The 25014-nt window shown below is 41.0% G+C and overlaps 1 protein-coding gene across 1 annotated transcript in view; it reads left to right on the top strand.

Annotated features, from left to right (window-relative positions):
- The window catches only part of tmem67 (transmembrane protein 67), a 208576-nt gene that overhangs the window by 725 nt on the left and 182837 nt on the right, over positions 1-25014 (top strand). Inside the window, exon 2 of the mRNA XM_087985875.1 lies at positions 22820-22911. Within this exon, the coding sequence (XP_087842001.1) occupies positions 22820-22911 (92 nt within the window). The remainder of the gene's footprint in view (positions 1-22819; positions 22912-25014) is intronic.

The raw sequence follows: 25014 nt of genomic DNA on the forward strand, positions 1-25014 counted from the left end.
ATATGGGAGGGTTTGCCAAAGTAGGGGTGGGGAGAGGAGGGCAGCTGAAATTTTGAGGTAGCCAGCTCTGATTCAAAAATCTCAAATGCCCTTTCCCCTCATAACACCCCACACCCCATTGATTTGTGACTATTTTCTATTCTCGCTTAATTGAGATCATGTGGGAAAGGTTTGAGAAGCACTATCATTATGTAATGCTGACACACTGCCACCATATATGTACTTAGTTTGTTTAGTGACTTCACAATAAAGATGTGCATATGAATGAATGCTAGATTAGGCTCAAGAAGCTAAATAGTTAGTATTTCATTAGATTATTCATAACCAGCTTGAGGTGCCACATTTTTTCTTCTGCACTGGAATTACTGCATTGAGACATAGGAGCAAAATCACAGAATTGTTTTGGTGCAAAAGGAGTTCATTTGGCTCATCATGCCAACACTGATTCTATTATCTAGTACTAGTCCCCTGCTCTATTCCCATATCCTAGAATACCATTTTTAACCAAATAATCATCCAAAATCATCTTTAATACCTCAATTGAACATGAATACAACACATTTCCAGGCAGTTCATTCTATATCCAAACTGTCTGATAAAGTTTTTCTCGCATCATCATTTGCATATCGCTTTAAATCTATGCCTTCTCATTGTTTCTTGTTTTACAAATGGGAAAAGCTTCTCCCCATCTATACAGCCCACTCATGATCCTGAAAACCTCTATCAGATTTTCTCTCAGCTGCCTTCTTTCCAACAAGAATGTCCCAGTTCCTTCAATCTGTCCTCATCACTGAAGTTTCTCATTCCTGGAACTATGCTTGTAAATCATCTCTGAACTCTGCTTTCCTTTCGTGTGACACAGTTCTTCAGCTGGGATTGGACAAATGTTGTACAAGTTCAACATCACCTCCTAGCTCTTATACTCTATGCCTTATTAATGAAGCCCAGGAGCACTGTACACTTTAACTGCTCTCTCTTTATGGGCATTTAAGAGGGCTCTCCCTCTTTATGGGCATTTAAGAGGGCATTGGATAGGTATATGGAGGATAGTGGGTTAGTGTAGTTTAGGTGGGCTTGGATCGGCGCAACATCGAGGGCCCAAGGGCCTGTACTGCGCTGTATTCTTCTATGTTCTATGTTCTATGTTCTATGTTCTCCTGTCCTACCACCTTCAATTATCTGTGCCCATAAGTACCCAGGTTTTTCTGCTCCTATTTCTTTTAGAATTGTAAACCCTATTTCATATTGTCTTTCAATGTTCTTTTGACTAAAGTGCATCACCTCACACTTCTCTGTATTGACCATCATTTGCCACATATCCGTTCACTCCATAAACTTGTTTAGTGTCCTTTTGGAGACTTAGACTGTCCAAGTTTAGTGTCATCTGCATACTTAGAAATTTTCCCCATGCACACAAAAATGTAGAATATCAACATATATATTAGGAAAAGCAAAGGTTCGATCCCATGGAAGTCCAAGCCTTCCTCCAACTTGAAGAATATCCATTGATCATTACTGAATTTCCTATCACATTGCTGCTGTCCTTTTTGTACAATGACTTATAACTTTCATCGCAAGTCTGTTGTATTCATAGAATCAGAGGGCATGGAAACATACAACTTCCTTCCAACTCATCCATGGCAACCAGACATCCTAAATTATTCTAGTATTTGCCCATACCCTCCAAACACTTCCTATTCATTTACTCATCCAGATGCCTTTTAAATGTTGTAAGTCTACCAGCCTCCTCCACTTCCTACTGCAGCTCGTTTCATACATTCACCAACCTCTGTGTGAAAAAGTTTCCCCTCTCTCCTTAAACCTATACCTTCTAGTTTTGGACTCCCCTACCATGGGGGAAAGGTCTTGGCTGTTCACGCTATCTTATGATTTTTATGAACTTGTATAAGATCTCCCCCTCAGCCTCCGACCTCCAGGGAAAATAGCCCCGGTCTCTCCCTATAGCTCAAACCTTCTAACCCCTGCCAACATCCTTGCAAATCTTTTCTGAACCCTTTCAAGTTTCACATCTTTCCTACAGCTGGGAGACCAGAATTGCACGCAATATTCCAAAAATGGCCAAGCCAATGTTCTGTACAGCCGCAAGGTGACCCCCCCCAACTCCTATACTCAATGCACTGATCAATAAATGCAAGTGTACCAAACACCTTCTTCATTATCCTGTCTACCTGTAACTCCACTTTCAAGGAACTATAAACCTGCACTCCAAGGTCTCTTTGGTCGGCAACTCTTTCCAGGACATTAATTGTGTAAATCCTGCCGTGATTTGCCTTACCAAAATTCAGCACCCTGCATATATCTAAATTAAGCTCCATTTGTCACTCCTCAGTCCATCTCATTGTACTTCTTGGCTGCCCACTACAGCACTGATTTTGGTGTCTTCTGTCAACTTACTAATCCAAATCATTGATATTTATGACAAAACGCGGTGGGCCCCACACCAATCCTTGCGGCATGCAGCGGGTCACAGATCTCCAGTCCGAAAAGCAACCCTCCACCACCACTCTCTGTCTCCTACCTTCGAGCTAGTTATGGATCCAAATGGCTAGTTCTCTCTGCATTCCGTGTGATCCAACCTTGCTAATCAGTCTACCATGGGAAGAAAGTGAGGTCTGCAGATGCTGGAGATCAGAGATGGAAATGTGTTGCTGGAAAAGCGCAGCAGGTCAGGCAGCATCTAGGGAACAGGAGAATCGACGTTTCGGGCATTAGCCCTTCTTCAGGAATGAGGAAAGTTGGTCCAGCAGGCTAAGATAAAAGATAGGGAGGAGGGACTTGGGGGAGGGGCGTCGGAAATGTGATAGGTGGAAAGAGGTCAAGGTGAGGGTGATAGGTCAGACTGGGGTGGGGGCGGAGAGGTCGGGAAGAAGATTGCAGGTTAGGAAGGCGGTGCTGAATTTGATGGATTTGACTGAGACAGGCTGGGGGGAGGGGAAATGAGGAAACTGGTGAAATCCGAGTTCATCCCTTGTGGTTGGAGGGTTCCTAGCCGGAAGATGAGGCGTTCTTCCTCCAACCGTCGTTTCGCTGTGGTCTGACGATGGAGGAGTCCAAAGACCTGCATATCCTTGGTGGAGTGGGAGGGGGAATTGAAATGTTGAGCTACAGGGTGGTTGGGTTGGTTGGTCCGGGTGTCCCAGAGGTGTTCCCTGAAACGCTCCGCAAGTAGGCGGCCCGTCTCCCCAATATAGAGGAGGCCACATCGGGTGCAAAGGATGCAATAGATGATATGTGTGGAGGTACAGGTGAATCTGTGGCGGATATGGAAGTTTCCTTTGGGGCCTTGGAGGGAGGTGAGGGGGGAGGTGTGGGCGCAAGTCTTGCACCTCCTGCGGTTGGATGGGAAGGTGCCGGGAGTGGAGGTTGGGTTGGTGGGGGGTGTGGATCTGACGAGGGAGTCACGGAGGGAGTGGTCTTTACGGAATGCTGATAGGGGAGGGGAGGGAAATATATCCTTGGTGGTGGGGTCCGTTTGGAGGTGGCGGAAATGGCGGCGGATGATGCGCTGTACATGGAGGTTAGTGGGGTGGTAGGTGAGGACCAGTGGGGTTCTGTCCTGGTGGCGGTTGGAGGGGCGGGGTTCAAGGGCGGAGGATCGGGAAGTGGAAGAGATGCGGTGGAGGGCATCGTCGACCACGTCGGGGGGGAAATTGCGGTCCTTGAAGAAGGAGGCTATCTGGGATGTGCGTTTTTGGAACTGGTCCTCCTGGGAGCAGATGCGGCGGAGTCGAAGGAATTGGGAGAATGGGATGGCGTTTTTACAGGGGGCAGGATGGGAGGAGGTGTAGTCCAGGTAGCTGTGGGAGTCGGTTGGTTTGTAGTAGATGTCCGTGTTGATTCGGTCGTCTGAGATAGAAATAGAAAGGTCGAGGAAGGGGAGGGAGGAATCTGAGACTGTCCAGGTGAATTTGAGGTCGGGGACTGTCCAGGTGAATTTGAGGTCGGGGACTATCCAGGTGAATTTGAGGTCGGGGTCTGTCCAGGTGAATTTGAGGTCGGGGACTGTCCAGGTGAATTTGAGGTCGGGGACTGTCCAGGTCTACCATGCGGAACCTTGTCAAATGCCTTACTGAAGTCCATATTGACCACCTCCACCACTCTGCCTTCATCAATCCTCTTTGTCACTTCCTCAAAACATTCCATCAGATTAGTGAGACACAATTTCCCATGCACAAGCCATGTTGACAAAGCCTAATTAGTTCTTGCCTTTCCAAATACAGAGGAACCTCAATTATCCAAAGGACATGGGCAGTGAATATTTCATTCAGTTAACTGAATGCCAGATAATCGACCGGATTATATCGTTTAGCCAAGCATCGACACCTTGCAATCTTGTTCCGATATTCTGAAATTCAGATAATTGGGGTTCCTCTATATATGTAAGTTCTGTCCCTCAGAATTCCTTCCAACAACTTGCCCACCGCTGATGTCATAGTTCTATAGTTCTCTGTTTTTTCCTTCCCATCTTTCTTATATGTAACACTATATTAAACTCCTTCTGAAAATCCAGGTATATCACATCAACAGTGTTACCTTTATTGCCCATTTCTGTTACCTTTTCAAAAGAAAATTCCAGCAAGTTAGTTAAATATGATTTGTCCTTTAGAAATCTGTTCTGATTCTACCGTAATCAACCCACCTTTTCCTATGTGCTTACTATTTTTATCCTGAATAATTGTTTGTAGATGTTTTCCCACCACTAACGATAAGCTAACTGGTCTGTAATTGCTGAGATTAACCTGACTACCTTTCTTAAAGGAGGGTGTAATGTTCACAGTCAGCCAGTTTTCTGGCACCTTCCTAGACTCCAGGGAAGACTGAAATATAATGGGCAGTGCCCCCGTAAGTCCTACTGTCATTTCCTTCAAACTTCTTGTTGGCATCTCATCCAGTTGCAGTGTCTTGTCAACTTTAAGTGCCAACAATCTATCCAAATCATTTTCTGTACTTGCTTGCACATGGCAATGGGAGTAATCCAGAGGTGATCACCTTTGTGGTCCTGCTTGCTAGGTTTCTACGTAGCTCTCTAAATTGCAATTGTAGGACTACATCTTTTTTCCTACCTAAGTCATTAATACAAACATGGACCATAACTTCTTGCTGTTCAACCTCCCTCTAAAAAAACGTCTTGTGACTGCTCTGTGACATTCTTGACCCTGAAACCAGGGTGGCAACATATCATCCTGGAGCCACATTGATGGCCACAAAAATGCCAGTCTATTCCTCAGACCCATCAAAGTATTGAAAAATACAAACGAGAATGAAGAGTTTCTTTCTTTCTGTCTGTCTTGAAAGTGAACGGTCCAGGGTCTTGCTTGAGGAACAGCATTAGATTTTTTTTCATTTGTTCATTTGTGGGATGTGGGCATTGCTGGCTGGTTAGTATTTATTGCCCGTCCCCAGCTGCCATTGAGAAAGTGGTGGTGAGCTGCGTTTTTGAGCTGCTGTAGTCCACAATGCCATTAGGGAAGGAATTCCAGGATTTTGATCCAGCGACAGCGAAGGAATGGTGATATATTTCCAAGTCAGGGTGATGAGTGGCTTGAAGGAGAATCTGAAGGTGATGGTGTTCCCATATATTTGCTCCCCTTGCCTTTTTAGATAGAAGTGGTTGTGGGTTTGCAAGGTGCTGTCTGAGGATCTTTGGTGAACTCCTGCAGTGCATCTTGTAGATAGTGCACACTGCTGCAATAATATTAAGCCTTGGTGGTGGAGGAAGTGGATGTTTGTAGATGCAGTACCAATCAAGCAAGCTGCTTTGTCCTGAATGGTGTCAAGCTTCTTGAGTGTTGTTGGAGCTGCACTCATCCATGCAAATGGGAAATATGCCACACTCCTGACTTGTGCCTTATTGATGGTGGACAGACTCTGGGGAGTCAGGAGGTGACTTACTCACCACAGTATTCCTAGCCTCTGACCTGCTCTTGTAGCCACAGTGTTTATGTGGTGAGTCCAGTTGACTTTCTGGTCAATGATAACCCCTGGGTCCTGGTGGTTAGATTGTTTCTTATTGGTAATGGACATACCCAGGAGAAAGTGAGGGCTGCAGATGCTGGAGATCAGAGTTGAGAGTGGGTGCTAGAAAATCACAGTAGGTCAGGCAGCATCCGAGGAGCAAGAGAATCAAAGTTTTGGGCAAGAGTCCTTCATCATTTGAATTGTCAGGTTTAGGGACCTTGCAGGTCAGTTCCATGTGTGATATTTTATTCCTTTCATGGACCTCACGATGGTGGGTCCTGCAGCCCCTGACTCACAGGTTGATAACACCACACTCACTTTGAGTTTGGTCTCAGCCATTTTCTTTTACGTTGTGTACTTTGAATTTCTATCTGATGAGCATTCTTTGGCTATTAGCTTCCAGCCAACACTTCTACATATTAGCAAGGCCATGACCATCCAGGTCCCCATCCTGTGAATGCCATAGGCCTTACACCTCCCTAGGTTCCCATCCAGCCCATCTACATGAGCCATGCACTTGCCAACATTTCCTCCCAGCCCCTGCCACATGAAATGAACATGTTCCCCCCTCAACTGTGGATGAATTTCCCTCCCTTCCCATTCATGTTTTACCATAGTCTCACCTTAGCAAATACTGTCGCCGTCTACTTCTTAATTGTCTTCTCCTCCTTTCCCCTGCTTTCAGTCCCCACTCTCAAAGAATAGGTTCCTTGGTCACTGTCCCATAGCATATACCCCCCACCCCCACCCCAACCCCCATACCCTCACCCCATGTTCTTGAGTTTCTGTGGATAAACCCAATGGACTGTTGATAGCCCACACCCTTGAGTGACCTAATTGACAGCCCCTGACAGTAAATGCCCTGATCTAATATTGATGTGTGCATATCTTGCTAACTGTGTTACTATATACCCCCAATTGGTTGCTATAGAGCCGCAGCACTGACTGTCGCCAAATCTCTGGACAGCAAAGAAATGGGAGGCTAACAGTGTCTATGAAGTTTTGAGAAATTTCAACAAAGTGCAGACTGTCATTAAGTAGCTTCATTAAAGGCATCTTAAAAGAAAATGTTGTAAATTTCAGGACCAACCAGTCAATTTCAAGGCCTGAGGCAGGAATTGGATGAGCCTGTTGATAATTTCATAACCAAAACTGAAAATATTGTGAAAGATTTAAATCGATAGTTTAGCCTATTTTGGCCTTTGCACACACTGAAATACAAAATATTTTAATTGGAAAGTCAAGCTCACAATTTTACTGGCTGTAGACACTAGCATAAGTAGCTAGATGAACACACTGGCTACCTAAATGTCTAACTTCCAATTAACTCAGGTGAAAGGCTTCAGGATTAATGCAGTGAAACAGCACCAAAAAATGCACACAAGAAATAATAGAGTTGTCACAATGTACACACTGCATGTATTTTCTTTGGAAATGTAAAGCTGGAAAATTGAAATTTGGACATGGCTGTATTGCAGAGAAGGGTCCACTGTTTTTGTTTTTGCATTTTGAAGGTCAGATGTAAAACTGTGGCTTTTACTTACTGGTTAAAAACAAGATCATGTAACGTTTTTGAGAAGGTGAATTTGATACTTTTGTGAATCTAATGCCTTTTGATTGAAAATAAAACTGGCCAGCAACAGCTTTTGGATTTGTTTTAAGTTGCATTTTGTTGTAAATCTGAGGAGTAAATGCACTCAAAACTCCAGGTAGTCTGCAAGTGAAGATAGGTGTCTCTCTGTGTCCTCCTCTAACAGAAAAAAAAGCAGCACTCAAACACTTTCAAAAGATTATCTCCTAACTTATGCAATAACCTAGGTCCAACTGCCCAGCTACTAAGTTGAGGATCACTGTAGTCAACAAAAGCATAAAATAACCACCAAAACTCAAAAGAACTGTGAGCAAGTCACCTAATTTCACTCTTGTGATTTGGACTCTTAATTTGTGATTTGTTTTTACTCACACATAATACTTCTGCAAAATTCTCTGTTTTGCCCATCCTGTTTGTAAATGAATGAATGTGAGTGTTAGGATTTAAAGATTGTACAGTTTCAATATGCAAAATAATACTTAATAATCCATTTTGCCACTTGTTAAAGGAAACTTTGTTTATAACACATGTATTTTGTTACCTTGTTTGTTAATAAAACCTGATGTGAGTTTCTTTTATTTTAGGTAGTGATCAATGCTAGACAAACTAACCATCTCAGTGATTCATTTTGTAATTTATACATTTGTGACAGCTTTTTGGAAAATTGAGGCTTGATATTCAGTGCACTCTTCCGTCAGGGTCACAAACACAATCACATGTGTTCGTAAACAGAAGAAATGTCATGCATTTGGATCAAACTTTAGAGCTTGTGGAAGGCCAAATCACTAGAAAAAATGTACAGAGCAAAATAAATGGAAAATGAGTTATCAGAGAAAGAGGTACAGAATGAGAAGTACAATAGGAAGAACCAAAACATCCATATCCTTAAAGACAGCATTGAGTTAAGAACACTATAGGTAAAGGAATCCTAAAATTGCACGACATTGCTGTATACATCAGTTTACAGTGAATAGTTCACCTATCCATTCATATCAGAACATGACAAACATGAAATAAAAGATCTAGCTGTAAAGGTAGATCATCTAGAGAATATAATACCTTCAGAACTGACTCAAATTACTGACACGACTAACAAAAGCAAAGAATTACAGATGTTCTCATAGATGATTCAAGGATGGCAAGACAAGATACAGTAAGCATAACCAAGGGGTTATACTATTTTATCAGCAGTGTCATTTCACTAAATGATTGTGCTATGAATTGGCTCATTAAACATCATACTCAAAAAGGATGAATGAAGGACATCAATGCAGATACATTTTCTAGCAGATACATGAAGGCCACGTGGGAATGGAGAATCTCAGAGGTGTGTAAATTTTCAATCGGCACATACAAAAATATCAAAGAAAGAATGTCTCCTCTGCAGTATTATTGCTTTAAGAAAGGTGTTCATGAGAAAGGTTCAACCTGCAAATAAGCAAAATAACAGGATGCCATCACATGACCAGAGGCCAAGGCAATTTGACATCACAGCACCCTGGAAAAAGGATATGTTCAGAGTGTAGTGATTATAACGAGGTTAGCCAGGTGGATCTCATAGAATATGAGTTCCGTGACTGGAGCTATTAACCTGGCTATTAATCAGGGAGCCCTGGCTGACATATATACAGGAGTGTTAGAGGTAGTGTTCACTTAGAGCTGGTTCTGAGGAAGCTGGACCAGTGCCAAGTATTATACATGTGTAAATAAGGGGTGACTTGGCAACAGGATATCAGCCTGTGTGGAGTTATTTCAGTGGTGACGAAAGAAAGAAAAAAGCGCCTTAAGAGATTTGCTCGCAACATTTTTGACTTTGAGTAAGCATTTCTGACATCATGCTATTATTTGGGAAACTTGGCTCATTCGATCCTGCTATAAAAGACAGGACCCAATACATGGAAAGAATGCATTATTTTTTCTCTGCAAATCACATTAGGGCAGATGAAAAATAATGAGTAATTCTCCTGACAGCTTGTGGACCAGCAGTTTTTTTTTGTTTATTCGGAACGTAACATTTTCTGAGGCACCAAATGCTAAAATCCTTCAAGAGTTGATGGATTTAGTCAAGCAATATTATGATTCCAAGCGTCCTGTAATACTGAGACACTATAGATTTTACTGGACAATTTGAGAATTACAGGAATCCATGTGGGGATTTTTGACAAGGTTAAGACAACTGTCAGAGGCATGTGATTTGGTTTAACCCTTAACAAGATGTGGAGAGATTGTTGGAATGTAGTATTAATGATATGACCATGCAAAAATGCCCATGAGCTGAAGCCCAACTGGATTTCAAACAGGCACCACAACTGGCGTTGTCATTAGAAAATATGACAAGTGGAGTACAGGAACTACATGCCAAAGGAAATGGATACCCTCGCCAGGCTGACTGAGCTTGGGGAACGCCACTTGAGTGAAGGCAATTGCATAGCCTCAGTCAGGCCAAATCCTGAACAGAGGGGCTCTTTGCCGAAAGCAAAGCCCCAAAACACAGGCAAGCCTCAGGTAAACGGTTAATATTTTCTTCAGAATCCATTGTAGTTGCTGCTGGTATGCAGACGTGAGACAGCAAAAGAGACCCACTTGGCCTGAATTAAGTAAGAGAACTCATAGGCCAGTATCCAGGAGAGTGCATACCCTGGAAAGCCCAAATTCATCTGGCTTGGAACAATAAAGTTGCTTACCAACATCCAAATCAGACCCAATCAAAATAAATGTCAGGTTAAATGGTCATCGGTTCTAATACCAGTGATTGTAGAATCAGTCTTTAGTAAAATTAATTTTCGACTCCAACCCCTAAGTTTGCATAATATCTTGACTAGACTGAGAATCTACCAGGGAACCTTTACAGATTAAGAGTACAACTTCACTCCACTTCTCGTATGAGAAGCAGCTGGTTCAATTACCACTAATTGTAGCAAAAGACTTGGACCCAAACCTGATGGAGTGAAATTGGTTGAGAAAGATTCAGCTTGATTGACTCCATATTTTTCAATCAGAAAATGGCTGCCTGAGAGAAGTCCGAATTAAAAACCTGAATGTTCTTCAGGAAGGTTGAGGGGCCGTCAAAGGAGACAAGGCCAACTTGCATGTTGATGAGGAAGCAATTGCACGATTATGCAAGGCCCACCCAATGCCACTTATCTGTAAACATAGAGGCAGAAATTAGGAGGTTGGAAAGCAAAGGAATCATCATATCAGTACAGTTTGCAGAATGAGCAGCACCAGTTGTACTGATTGTGAAGCCTTTGTACAGATTTTAACCAAATGGTAAACTGCTTCTCACAGCTGGATAAATACCCAATCTCATGCATAGACGATTTACATGCAAAGCTGGCGATGGACCTGTCCTTTACAAAGCTGGATATGAGCCACGCATACCTGCAATTACAGTTAGATGAGGATTCCCAGAAGTAAGCTTAAATTATGCCCATTATTGTACCAATATACGAGACTGCCATTTGGGGTATCATCAGCCTGTGCCATTTTTCAGTAGATGGAGAACATTTTACAATGTCTACCCCAGGTCACCCCTTATCTGGATGATGTGCTAATAGCATTGAAGACCAATAAAGAGCACATAGAGAACTTGGATATAGTCCTTAGAGGTTTCTCCAAGGCAGGGGTACACCTTCAAAGGGAAACATGTATGTTCCAGGCACCCTAAGTGATCTACTTGGGCTACGAGTTGACAAGACCAGATTATATCCATTGGAAGATAAAGCGAGGGTTCCCGGGCTCTATCATCTGTATTGGAGCTTAGGTCTTTCCTTAGATTGGTGAATTTTTATGTAAAGGTCATCTGTAACCTGGCTTCTATCCTGGAACTCTTATATCTGCTATTGAAAAAGGATCAGCCTTAGAAATAGTCTTGTAAACAAGATGTAGCCTTTAGGAGAGTGAAGAAGCAGCTGTCATCAACTCAAGTGTTGGCAAACTACAATCCCAAACAAGATCTAGTACTATTGTGCAATGTCTGCCTGTATGGTATCAGGATAGAGTTGGCTCACAGATGGCCCATGGAGAGGAATGCCCGACAGCGCTCCTATGGACAGCCCCAGGATCCCATAATCTCTTGGTGTTTAACAGACACTGTAATCTCCAGGCCTTGGGATATGTCTATACATCCTATTAATTTGCATTCCAAAGTTATTGGCTGTACTCCTTTGGACCTGTCCCAGACTTGCTTATCTCTAAGGACTGCTTGAATTCTGCATCTGTATCAAATTCTGTTTCTTCTCTTACACTTTCCCACTGTCCTAATGATATATATCGAAAAAAAAACAAGGTTGTAACTAGCTACTATAAGATCCATAGTATTAATATGTATTATAAAGTTAGTTGGACTAATGTTTTACAGCTACTTCTACGTTAGTACTATTTAATGAGTTGGGAACACTCTATTTGTTACAGGACGTGTTAGGCATCTTTTTAAAGATAAGGAGACTAATTAACTTTCACATCAATGTTTAAATGTTTTCCCCTAATGCTTCTCCTATATTTTGGTTAAATATGTGTATCTAAAATTATGTTGAAATCTATCTCTGATTATCTGAAGAATCTTTAACTAGAACCCATGTCTTAATATTGTGAATAACCTCAAAAGAAAACAACTGAGTACTACCAAATAACTTTAGCTGTTGTTTTCACAGCTGCCTGATGAGTTAGACTAATTGCCTTATGGACTGAGATTTATTGTCCTTTTTCTCACTGATTCTTTTCACCTAATGGGACAACATTCCTTCATTAATGAGGCTGGAATCAATCACTTGCTATAGTGTAATGAACTTGTTTCTATGCTGAGAGATCCTATTGTTGAACTGTCGCTGATGGCTGTTTGTGCTACGCCTTGGAGTAGCCCTGTTCAAAGATACCATTGTATTTCACTTAAATGCTGAAGCAGGCATTTAATTCTGTTTTATTACTTGTCTGCCATTTTGTGTCTTAATGCTAGGTCAGGCTGTTTAATCCTATTTATCTCTTGTTGGCCATTTTGTGTCTTCCATATGTGAGCAGCTATTACAAGGAGCAAAAGTAATTGCCCTGAGCAAAGGCCCCTGCCAGATACCAGCTGAGCTCCCCCAGGGTCATCCAGGGGTATCTAAAATGAAGATGTTGGCAAGAAGTTATGTCTGGTGGCCAGGATTGGATGCAGACATAGCCGTGTTAGTGGGGCAATGCCCATAGTGCCAATAAAGTCAAAAGTTACCACTGGCAGCTACCCTACACTTATGAGAATGGCAGAGTAAACCCTATAGTCAGTTACATGAGAACTGTGCCAGTCATTTCATGGGGTCAACATTCTTAGTCATTGTGGATGCCCACTCAAAAGTAATTAGGTATGCATAGAGTTTCATTCATCAAACATGATGATATAAAAACTGCAAGCATCTTTTGCAACACACAGGCTCTGGAGGTGTTGGTCACAGACAATGGGTCATTACTTACCAGCAGAAAATTCAAGTATTTCCTAAAGTCAAATGGCATTTGGCATATAAGGACAGCTCCGTACCATCCATCTGGACCATACCAATGGTATGGCAAAAAGATCAGCACGCTTAAAGAAACAGCTTACAGCTTCAGTAGATACCAAACTGTCCCAGTTCCTATTTGCTTATCAGACCACCTCTCATCAATTGCAGGGATAGCTCCAGCAGAATTACTAATGGGGAGAAGATTCTGCACAATGTAAATCTGATCTTCCCGGACCTGGGAGTGGAGGGTGAAACAGCATCAGGAACACCAATGCCAGACACAAGATTCCTCTAAGCGAGGGAGACAGTTTACTTCAGGGGATGTAGTTTGGTGCCGAAACTACGGAAATGGCCATGCAAGTTAAGAGGCATGGTCAATATGAGGTCAGATTCTGTGACATATAAAGTTCAGGTAGGTGAGGCAATCCTGAATAAACCATGGACCACATGAAAGCTGCAAGTTCATAAACAGGGCAGAAGTAAAGCATACCCAGTCCCTCAGAATAGTCAGAAAGGTTGTCAGAGCCCATGGGTTCTCCCCCCTCCATCTAATGCCAAGAAAACCTCAGATCCTGAGATGGATAATGGTGAATGTCAACGCCTTTACCACCTAAAGAAGAGGATGAATTTCTTCCAAAGTATTCTGGGCGTAAGAGATGGGCTATAGTCCACAATATGCTGTCCATATCTGACCCGTTGCGAAAATGCCTCAGAAGAGGCTACAAGGAAAAGAACAGGCCTACATTCCCAGACTTAAAGGGGACGGATCTAGTGATTGTAACTCAGTCAGCCAAGTGGACCTCATAGAACATGAGTTCTCAGATTCGGGCTGTTAACATGGTCAATCAGGGTGCCCTGGCTAACGCATATAAACAGGTGTGTCAGAGGTTCTGTTCACTCTCAAAGCGCTCTAAGAAAGCCAGGCCAGTGACAAATACAATTCTTGTGGAAATAAAGGGTGACTTAGTGATGTGATACTGGCCTCTGTGCAGTTATTTGATGGAGGTTACTATGTGCCTCTTTGTACTCGTTTTACTCGCAAATAGATCCACCAAAGGTCTTAAAGTAATTAGAATCCCTGTACCTCATATTTGTGTTTAGATATGACAAGCAATCACTACATGACCTGAGACCACTGAAACACTACCTCTGTATTGTACCATTCTAGATATAGAGTTTATTGTCAAATCTGTAAATAAGCTGTGCAGAGGTTTTCAAGTCAAGATAATCTATGGAACTTACATATATTATCCATAGATAGCAGATGCAATCACAACATGATGTGCAGCACTGTAGTCTCTTTAAAAAAAAACAGACCAAAGAAAGCAGTGATACAGCATGAAGGCCATGGGGGGAAATTGCAGACAGCATTCAAAAGTACTCCAAAGATCAGAAGTCCCAAAATACAGACAACAAAAGAAACATACAACAGTAAACATTACAGTTTGTTCACAAACTGTGAGTACCTTTGAACTGGACAAAGCTAGGCAAGCAGCCAGCTGATTGAAAACTGCTCTTAAATAATGAGTTTTAATCGGGAACAGTGCAGAATCAACAGAACAAGTCCTTAAATAAGTTTTAAATCAAAAATAGACAACATTAAATGTGTACTGAACATACACAATATATGCACAAAGTAAAATGTAAATCAAAAAACAGAGACTACAATAGAAACAATGCTGAGAGCACATGCCCCATGATAATATCATAAAGTCATAGAGATGTACAGACCCTTCAGTCCAACCTGTCCATGCTGACCAGATATCCCAAACCAATCTAATACCACCTGCCAGCACCCGGCCCATATCCCTCCAAACCCTTCCTATTCATGTACCCATCCAAATGCCTCTTAAATGTTGCAATTGTACCAGCCTCCACCACTTCCTCTGGCAGCTCATTCCATACCTGTACCACCCTCTGTGTGAAAAAGTTGCCCCTTAGGTCTCTTTTATATCTTTCCCCTCTCACCCTAAATCTATGCCCTCTAGTTCTGGACTCCCCGACCCCAGGGAAAAACTTTGTCAATTTACCCTATCCATGCCCCAAGCAAAACAGAAGAACTGATAACAATATTATCATCTTGTAAGGTCTGTAAAGGCTGCCTGAGTCTGAATAGAACTAGGGAACAAGCAATGGTTACATATTTGTTAAGATATTTAGATGTGTTATTTCACACTTCTGGAATAGGTTAAACTTGAACCCAGCTCCTCTAGTTTAGAGGTAAGAACACTACCACTGTGCCACAAGATTCCTTGTGTGTTAGATTAGAGATAATTGGATAAGAATTGGATTTATAGATATGTGAAATGAGCAGTCACTGGGTTGGAGTTGAAGCTGTATGAACTGAAATAAAATTCTAATCTGAAAAGCATATGCCTAGACTCAGTCTAACCAACATTTGACCTTTAATACTTAACAATGTGCAGGATGAACTGTTAACCAAGGAATTCTTACCAAGTTTAAATCACTAAAAAAAGTATACAGCTATGCTTCCCAGACCAAGCAGTGGCAGGATCAGTTAAACAAGCTTTGAAAATACTGATTGGCAAAGGGTCACATAGAATCAATTCTTCTCGTTTATCTGAAGAGAACCAGACAGCTCCCATAAAGATGTGGAAAGTCCTGGAAGATCAGCTTTGTATAAGTGTCAAGAGCTTAGAACTAATGACCTACTTGCAACAGCCACAGGAATCAATAGAGCAGTTTATTAGTAGATACCATAATTAATGTAATTTTTTCAAGTTAAAGGAGTTGGTGATTGCCTCAAAGTATACCACTTCCCTGAAAAAGAGAAAGGTTACAGCAGTGATTTACTGTTAATCAATGGGAGCAACTACAAAACCATCAGCTGGACAATAATACCCATTAATACGACAGTAAGATAAAAATATTGACAGGGTAACCACATCGCAAAAAAGCAAGAAGGCTGTACAAAAAGTACAGTCTAATGCACCAACAATGAAGCTGTCTTGCATTCTAAGATTTATGTGAAATAAGCATCACGAGAATGAAGTGAGGTATCTAGAAGCTTTAGAACGTAAGAACTAGGAGCTGGAGTAGGTCATCTGGCCTTTCGAGTCTGCTCCGCCACTCAATACGATCATGGCTAACCTTTTTTGTAGACTCAGCTCCACTCACCTTTGCTCTCACACTATTCCTTAATTCTTTTACTGTTTCAACAAAATATATATCTTAGCTTTAAAAATGTTTACTGAAGTAGCATCAATACTTCAATGGGCAAGGAATTCCAGAGACTTACAACCCTCTGGGTGAAGAAGTTCCTTCTCAATTCATTCCTAAATCTGCTTCCCCTAATTTTGATGCTGTGCTCTCTTGTCCTAGTTTCACCTGCCAATGGAAACCTCTCTATTTCTATCTTATCTATTCCCCCTCATAATTTGATATGTTTTTATAAGATTTCCCCCCCTCATTCTTCTAAATTCCAATGTATATAATCCAAATCTACTCCATCTGTCCTCATAAACCAGCACCCTCAACTCTGGAATTAACCTAGTGAACCTCCTGTGCGCCTCCTCTAGTGCCAGTACATCCTTTCTCAAGTAAGGTGACCAAACCTGCATACGGTACTCCAGGTATGGCCTCACCTGCATCCTGTGCAGCTGCAACATAATCTCCTTGCTTTTAACCTCAATTCCTTTAGCAATGAAGGACAAAATTCTATTTGCCTTCCTAATTACTTGTTGTACTGGCAGACCACCTGTCTCTGAATCATGCACAAGGACACCAGACACCTCTGAATAGCAGCATGCTGCAACTTTTTACCATCCAAGTAATAATCCGTTTTACTGTTACTCTTACTAAAATGGATGACTTTACATTTATTAACATTGTATTCCATCTGCCAGACCTTTGCACACTCACTTAAAGTATCTATGTTCCTCTGCAAAGTTCCACAGTCCTCTGCACACTTTGCTCTACAAACTCTAGATAACTTAGTGTTATCTACAAACTTTGATACACGACAAATGTTTCCCAACTCTATATCATCTCTATAAATTGTGAATAATTGTGGCCTCAATACTGATCCCTGAGGCACACCACTAGTTGCTGATTGCCAACCAGAATAGCACTCATTTATCCCCACTCTTTGCTTTCGAGTTAATCAACCAATCCTCTATCCATGCTAAAACTTTACCCGTAACATCATGCCTCTTTATCTTATACAGCAGCCTCTTGTGTGACACCTTGTCGAAGGCCTTTTAGAAATCTAGGTACACCACATCCACTAGGTTCCCGTTGTCCACCTTGCTCGTAATGTCTTCATAGAATTCCAAAAGATTTGTTAAGTCTGACCTGCCTTCATGAACCCATGCTGCATCTGCCCAACGGAACAATTTCTATCCAGATGCCTTGCTATTTCTTCCTTGATAATAGACTCAAGCATCTTCCCCACTACAGAGGTTAAGTTAACCATTACAGAGGTTAAGTCTATAATCCCCATCTTTTGTCTATCTCCCTTTTTGAACAGTGGCACCACATTTGCTATTTTCCAATCTGCCGGATCTGCTCCAGAGTCCAACGAATTTTGGAAAATTAGCACAAGTGACTTGCTATTTCTCCTGCCATCTCTTTTAGTACCCTGGGATGCATTCCATCAGAGCCAGGAGACTTGTCTATCCTTAGCTCACTACCTCTTCGGTAATAATGATTGTTTCCAGGTCCTCACCTAACTTCATCTCTTTGTCAATTTCTGGCCTGTTATTAGTGTCAATTAACAACAATCACGTCAATTGCCTGAAGCGAACTAGCAACATGCACTCAAAACCATAATTGACATGTACATGGATCATTGGAATTCGATAACTGCGAGTGTAACTGCATACTTTGGGTCACTCATCCCTCAACCTTACATGCTAATAATGCAATGTAGCTGCAGTAATTTAACATGGAAACCACAAATATGTTACATGAGTGGATGAGCACAGCAGGACTACCAGTATGTATGGATTTAAAGTGTGAGCATCCAATAGAGATTGCCAAGGTACACATGATTGTCAAAAACCAAAAAAACATAAATCGAGGTAGTTCAGAAATTCCATTAATTGTACCTGACAGGTTTGATGATGCAGGAAATTTCAAAGGTTACGTCGTATTGCACCTCAGAAAAAATGCAATTCTATCAATTAACCCTTCTAGAAAGGGCAAAAATTCACATACAGGAAATGAATTAGATGATGTGGAATGTGCATTACCACACAAACACCTCAAGGTACACTGAGCCAATTGGAAGTCTGAATAAGGATGCAGACAGCAGCATAGATGTGTTAAACTTCAATCAGAAACAGCAAATGAGTCACAAGTGAAGACATTGTGGAAAGGAATCATTGAAGTTTGGCCTGACATGATACAAAAGGTCACAGGCATTCATAGATGATTTTGGCCTCTTAGAGAAGAACTTGGTACCTGGAGGTGTGTAATCTTCAAAAGGTACTTGTACTCAGAGCTTTTTCTGCTCCGACATGTCACAACTACAGCAAAGACAAAATCACATAGAGCAGATGAGATGACTGGCAAATCATCTCATTGAAGATCCCTAGCCATAGAAAAGCTAGTGAGGATATGCGACACATGTCAAAGCCACAGCCATAGTATCATAGAGAACCTCAACATCTGCATGAAATTGTTTCAGTCTCTTGATCCAAAATCAGCACTGGTCTTGTAGACAGCTTTATTGTAGTTGTTGATTATTTCTCAAATTTCCAATTATCAACCAGGTGAAAACAAGAACTCTTCAAGCTCATCAGTAGCAGACATAGAGTGCCATTTTAGTCTGTTTGGAACAGCTGAAAAAAAAAATTTCTAACTTTGGGCTGGCACACGTTCAAGGATTTGTGTGCCAAATGGGGCATGAACCATCTAACCTTTTCATTACATTACCGTAGATCAAATTGTCTTGCCAAGTAAATGGTGCACACCATTAAATCACTTATCCTATAGTTTAGGACAACAAAACAAAGTTTTTAATGTTGCTATGTTACAGCTCGGAGCTACCTCTCTAAATAGGGGATTAACATCACCTTCAAAGATCATGTTCAGAACTTAAGTGAGAATGGTCTTGGCATGTTACCAATGATCCAAATTCTCTTATATGTAGAATGTTTTTATTGACAAACAAGGCAGGATGACCTCCAGATGCAGAATTGCTTCCACTACACGGAGGATAAATGGTCAGAATCACTATCATGGAAACATGCAGAAATGTGCAAAGTGTACCAAAGTCTTACAATGCCACAATATCCGGCAAAGTAATGTTGAGAAGGAACAAAAGCCAGCAAAGAAAAGCACACCATATGTAAAATGAGCACAGTATATACAAAAACAGGCACAGGTGGAAACACTATGATGGAACAGAGGCATAACAACCAATGCACCAATAACATAGCTACAAACCAAGAACTACTATGGACAAAAATCCATATCTCCAGAAGGCTACACTACAAAAAGATCTGGAAGAGCTGTCAAACTACTGAAATCATCTATCGAATTCTTAAAGTGCAATCTTTCCAGGCCGAAATGTTGTGGGCTATGGTGAGAAACTTTGGAAAACTCAGTGAGAAATCCAGTGAGGAGTTTCTCAACATCAACACTATATCATCCCATTTTCTAACCAAGTTTTGAATGATCAGATGAAATTCATGCTAGTGAGTAGCAAGAGGTCTATTGGGATGTATTAAAATAATTATTATTACCTCAACTCATCTTATCGATATGTAGTTTGCCAATCTCCCAAATGCCATGTAGGAATTGGACAGTGACAGTTCCCAACATGAAAGTCATACTGGTAACCTGACGACTGATATTCACCACTTGTACCTCTGGATTCTCAACAGGTCACCAGTTTCTCAGCATACAATCCATGGCCAGCAACCACACACATTTCCCATCTATCAGAACTCCACTGGCAAAGTGGGATGCCAATTGCCTGCTGCCAGTTATCTTCTAACCGACTTGTCTTGAGCAAATAAAATGAGCCATGCAGGACACTCTTATGTGCGCATGCATTTTATGATCACTATCTCTCTACCTATAAATTTTACAATCACTAATTCTACAACTAGTTTTGCTATCAACCAATGTAATTGTCTTTTCATTTGTAACATACAAGAGCTATTTTTGGGAGATAAAATGGGAATGTCTCTTTCAGAAATTCAACATGCTAATGATGGACTAATGGGCTGAGAAGTAGCAGATAGAGTTTAATTTGGATAATTGTGAGGTGCTGCATTTTAGGAAAGCAAATCAGAGCAGGACTTATACACTTAATGGTAAGATCCTAAGGAGTGTTGCTGAACAAAGAGACCTTGGAGTGCAGGTTCATAGCTCCTTGAAAGAGGAGTTGCAGGTAGATAGAATATTGAAGAAGGTGTTTGCTATGCTTTTATTTATTGGCATTGAGTATAGCAGTGGGGGGTCATGTACAAGATGTTGGTTAGGGCACTTTTGGAATATTGTGTGCAATTCTGGTCTCCTTCCTGTTGGAAGGATGTTATGAAACTTGAAAGGGTTCAGAAAAGATTTACGAGGGTGTTGCCAGTGTTGGGGAATTTGAGCTATAGGGAGAGGCTGAATAGGCTGGGGCTATTTTCCATGGAGCGTCAAAAGCTGAGGGGTGACCTCATAGAGGTTTGTAAAATAATGAGGGGCATGGATAGGATAAACAGATGAAGTCTTTTCCTTAGGATGGGAGAGTCCAGAATTAGAGGGCATAGGTTTAGGGTGAGAGGGGAAAGATATAAAAGGGACCTAAGGGGCAACTCTTTCACACAGAGGGTGGTGCGTGTATGGAATGAGCTGCCAGAGGAAGTGGCGAAGGCTGGTACAATTGCAACATTTAAGAGGCAGCTGGATGGGTATATGAATAGGAAGGGTTGAGAGGGCTATGGGCCAAGTGCTGGCAAATGGGACTAGATTAGGTTGGGATATCTGGTCGGCATGGACTAGTTGGACCAAAGAGTCTGTTTCCATGCTGTACATCTCTATGACTCTATGACAATTACATAACCAGAGGCAATGGGCCCTATAGCACTGTTGACAAAGGATGTGTTTAGAGATGATCGTGTTCTGTCTGTACTTGGTTAACTGTTTAAAAATGCATCAGAAATTTTTAAGTAAATTGAATCCACATATTCATTTGTGTTATATATATATAGGCACATTACCCACTGAAATTATTATCCACCCTTATTTTTTGAGAAAATGAGTCTACTTCTTGAATTGCTGCAGTATCTGTAGCTTACCTTCTCAAGTTACCTTGGCATAACTAAGCACCTTAGTAGGTAATTTCAAAAGCAATTAAGAGTCCATTGTTTTGCTGTATGTCTACAGTCTCTTGTGGTATTGTGGTAGTATCCCTATCTCTGAGTTAGGAGGCCTTGGTTCAAATCCCACCTGCTCCAGCGATGTCTGATAACACATCTGAACAGGTTGATTAAAAATATCTTGCTGTGAGTCTGAATTCACAGGTAGACAAGAAAAAATAGCAGATTACCTTCCCTAAATAACTTTTTTTAATCAATTGCACATTTAAGAACAACCATTTATTTTTATGGTTATCATTATTACAATTAGCTTTTACTCCAGAATTATTCAGAAAACTGAATTTGAATACATCTCCAGATTGTTGCTCAAACTCTCCAGGAGAAATTACTCAACTACAATACCAAGAACTATGTATTGTAAATGCCATAATGTTAGGAAGGTAGCTTAAATTTTAAGTTATCAGAAAGTTATAACTATCTCAGTTATGCTGGTGATGGGCTAGCTACCTGATAGTTATGAGTACAAATCCCACTGTAATACATTGTGAAATTTAACTTGCAATTGAAAAATAACTGTGAAAATTGCTGAGTTTGCTTAAAGGGACAGGTTTTTAGAAATTTGTAAAAGTTGGAAAAAGTAAGGGTAAGGGCTCTGGAGAGGAGGTTGAAGGCTCTGACTCAAATATTGGAGCAAATGGACAGCAGAATAAAAAAACTTTGAGGAAGGGTCGTAAGTTCAGTTGAACTGGTTATGGCCGTCACGGTAGGAGAGTGTAATTGCAATTTGACAATTTGACAACTAACATTAAATGTAGATATAGAACTCTATCATGGAAATATAGGAATTATGAGCAAATGATTTTAAAGTGAGAAGTAAATTACATCTATATACCTGAAGCTGCCCTCAAGCCCATTTGCCCCAAATAGCACACTTTGTCTTAACACTTCACCTACTGGAGACACACCACTACTCCAACCTCCCCACCTCCCAATCCCACATCCTGCTAAGTAATCCCCATGTAATACAATAGGACCTCAACTAGGAAAATAGGTGAATCATTTGTCTGTGCACACTTACTATATACAATACCTCTTTTCCTGTTATACATTTTTGGCAACATTTCTCAAGTATAATTTACATTTCCACATTTGCAATAAAGACTACCAATGTAAAGTTGTCATACTACAATGATAGTTCATTGCAGGTGTAGGACTTCAGCTTTAGACCACAGTACCTTATCAGAGAAAAGCTTCCATATTCTGCCAAACTACCCTAAGTTTTGCTATAAATAATAATATAAAGTTATTATAAATCATTTAAAAATGTAACTATAAGAAGGGAACTGAAGCTTTGTGTGTTATACTTCATGTAACACTGCCCGCTGATTCCTGTTCACCTTAACAGTAAATTGGATCATGACTCCGTATGCTTTGCCAAAGAAGTTTGTCCTGCATGTAGTTTTGATTTGACCAAAAAATTTATTATCTTCTTTCAGGTACATCATGTGTGTGTCTTCCTGGTTATAAATTAGTCTCGAACAATGGTGGCCCTTTCATTGAATGTAAAAAATGCCCCATGGTATATTCAGTAAGTAAATTGCTTTGATATTTTATCTGAAATCTGATGTCTTGTGTTCATTTTCATTTCGTGTTGATGTCAAGCACAGTTGATCTGTCTTCACCTGTGGAATTCAAATCTTTAGTTCATGTATGAGCCAAAACTATGATAATTTCTGGACATAAATGGGTAGAACACAAATTAACCATTGATGAAGAGGTTGTTGTTGAGTAAGTGGTGCTTGATAATACTATCAACGACACCTTTCAACAGTCAAGAGTGGAGTGCTGGAAAAGCACAGCGGGTCATGCAGCATCTAAGGAGCGGGATATTTGACGTTTTGGGCAAGAGCCTGATGAAGGGCTCTTGCCTGAAAGGTCAATTCTCCTGTTCCTTAGATGCTGCCTGAACTGCTGTGCTCTTCCAACACCCACTCTCGAACCTGATCTACAGCATCTACTGTCCTCACTTTCTCCTAGTTGATTTGAACACCTTTCAACAGTTTGCTGATGATCAAGAGCAGGCTGATTGGATGATTGGTCAATTTGTCTTACTTTTTGGGATTGTACATGTCTTGGCAATCTTCGCTATTGTCAGGCAGACATCTGTGTAGAAGCTGTACTAGAACAGTTTGGCCAAAGAGATGGCTAGTATTACAGCACAATTGTCAATACCAATGCCGGCTGCTTTTGAGGACTGGGATAAAACCGAGGAAAATGTCAGCGAAAAATTTCACAGACTTCAGTCAAACTCTAGCCAAAAAGTGATTTTATTAGTAAAATATCAAGAATTTTTAAGCAATATCCAGTGTTTGTACACATTTTATCGATTGAATGAAATAAAGACTCTGTAAATGTGTAATTATGTTCAGTATGGCTTCCTTTGTTTATGATGAGATCAGTTATCCGAACAATCAGTTATCTGAACAAAATGCTCCCCACCCGTCTTGTTCAGATAATCGAGGTTGTTCTGTACTAGACAATGTTGCCTGTCCCACAGTCCTTACTGTGCCCTGCATGTTTAGCCATTTCTAGATAGCAGATTGGAATGTCTGAAGATTGGAATCTATTACAGCTTAGAATAAGGTCTCAGCAACTAATCTGTAGGTAATTCATAACAACGTTAGGCAGTGCTGGTTGCACTCCATGCTGATTAATGCATGCCTGACTGTGTGACATTTTAATACATGATATAGGTTTACATTGGAGGTTCAAAATGACAGCACAGGGGTAAAATCACCATGATTGTGTCTGAACAAACCCCTTTAGAAGAAACTGAAGAGGCGTTATGAGTCCAAAAAAGCCTACAGAGCCCATTTTTGTTTCCCATAAAAACCACCTTAAAAGAATGGAAAGATGGAAAAGGCAAGACATTTAAGGAGGAATCTCTAAAATATAGGGCAAAAGCAATATACATGTATAAATTCCATAAATGCATTTTGACAGTTCATTTTTTTTGACATGGCTGTATAATTTTTTAAAATATATTTTAGTAATTATTGTAATTATTTTCAAGGCAGTCACCCACGATGGATGGAGCTGTATTAGATGTCCCCCAGGTGCCAGTGTAGACAATCATGGAAAATGTCAGTGTCTACCAGGATACATCCTGGGTATGTGTTGCATTATGGTACTGTGAGATGGAAATATTTTTCCTTTGTGCTAATATTAGGAATTAAAACATGGTTTGTTTTTCTTTCTTTAAAAGAAGAAAAGTTCCAGAGCATTGTACTGATGAAGTTGAGACTCCTAATTATTGTGGAATCAAGCTCCAGCAGCTCTTTGTCATATAGAATAAATCTTTTCTCCGATGTCATCCATGAACCATGTTCTGCACAACTGTTGATTTTTTTGTTGCCTCACACATTGTCACATCATAGTATTGATAGTAGTCTGATTGCAGTGTGGTACCTTTTCCTCAATTAAGCCATCCCATCTGATTAATCCCCCACTGTGGGTGGCACGGTGGCACAGTGGTTAGCACTGCTGCCTCACAGCGCCAGAGATCCGGGTTCAATTCCCGCCTCAGGCGACTGACTGTGTGGAGTTTGCACGTTCTCCCCGTGTCTGCGTGGGTTTCCTCCGGGTGCTCCGGTTTCCTCCCACAGTCCAAAGATGTGCAGGTCAGGTGAAT

The sequence above is a fragment of the Chiloscyllium plagiosum genome, unplaced genomic scaffold (assembly GCF_037043375.1).
Source record: "Chiloscyllium plagiosum isolate Xiang-an unplaced genomic scaffold, Cpla_swu_hap1 HiC_scaffold_4, whole genome shotgun sequence".
NCBI lineage: Eukaryota > Metazoa > Chordata > Chondrichthyes > Orectolobiformes > Hemiscylliidae > Chiloscyllium > Chiloscyllium plagiosum.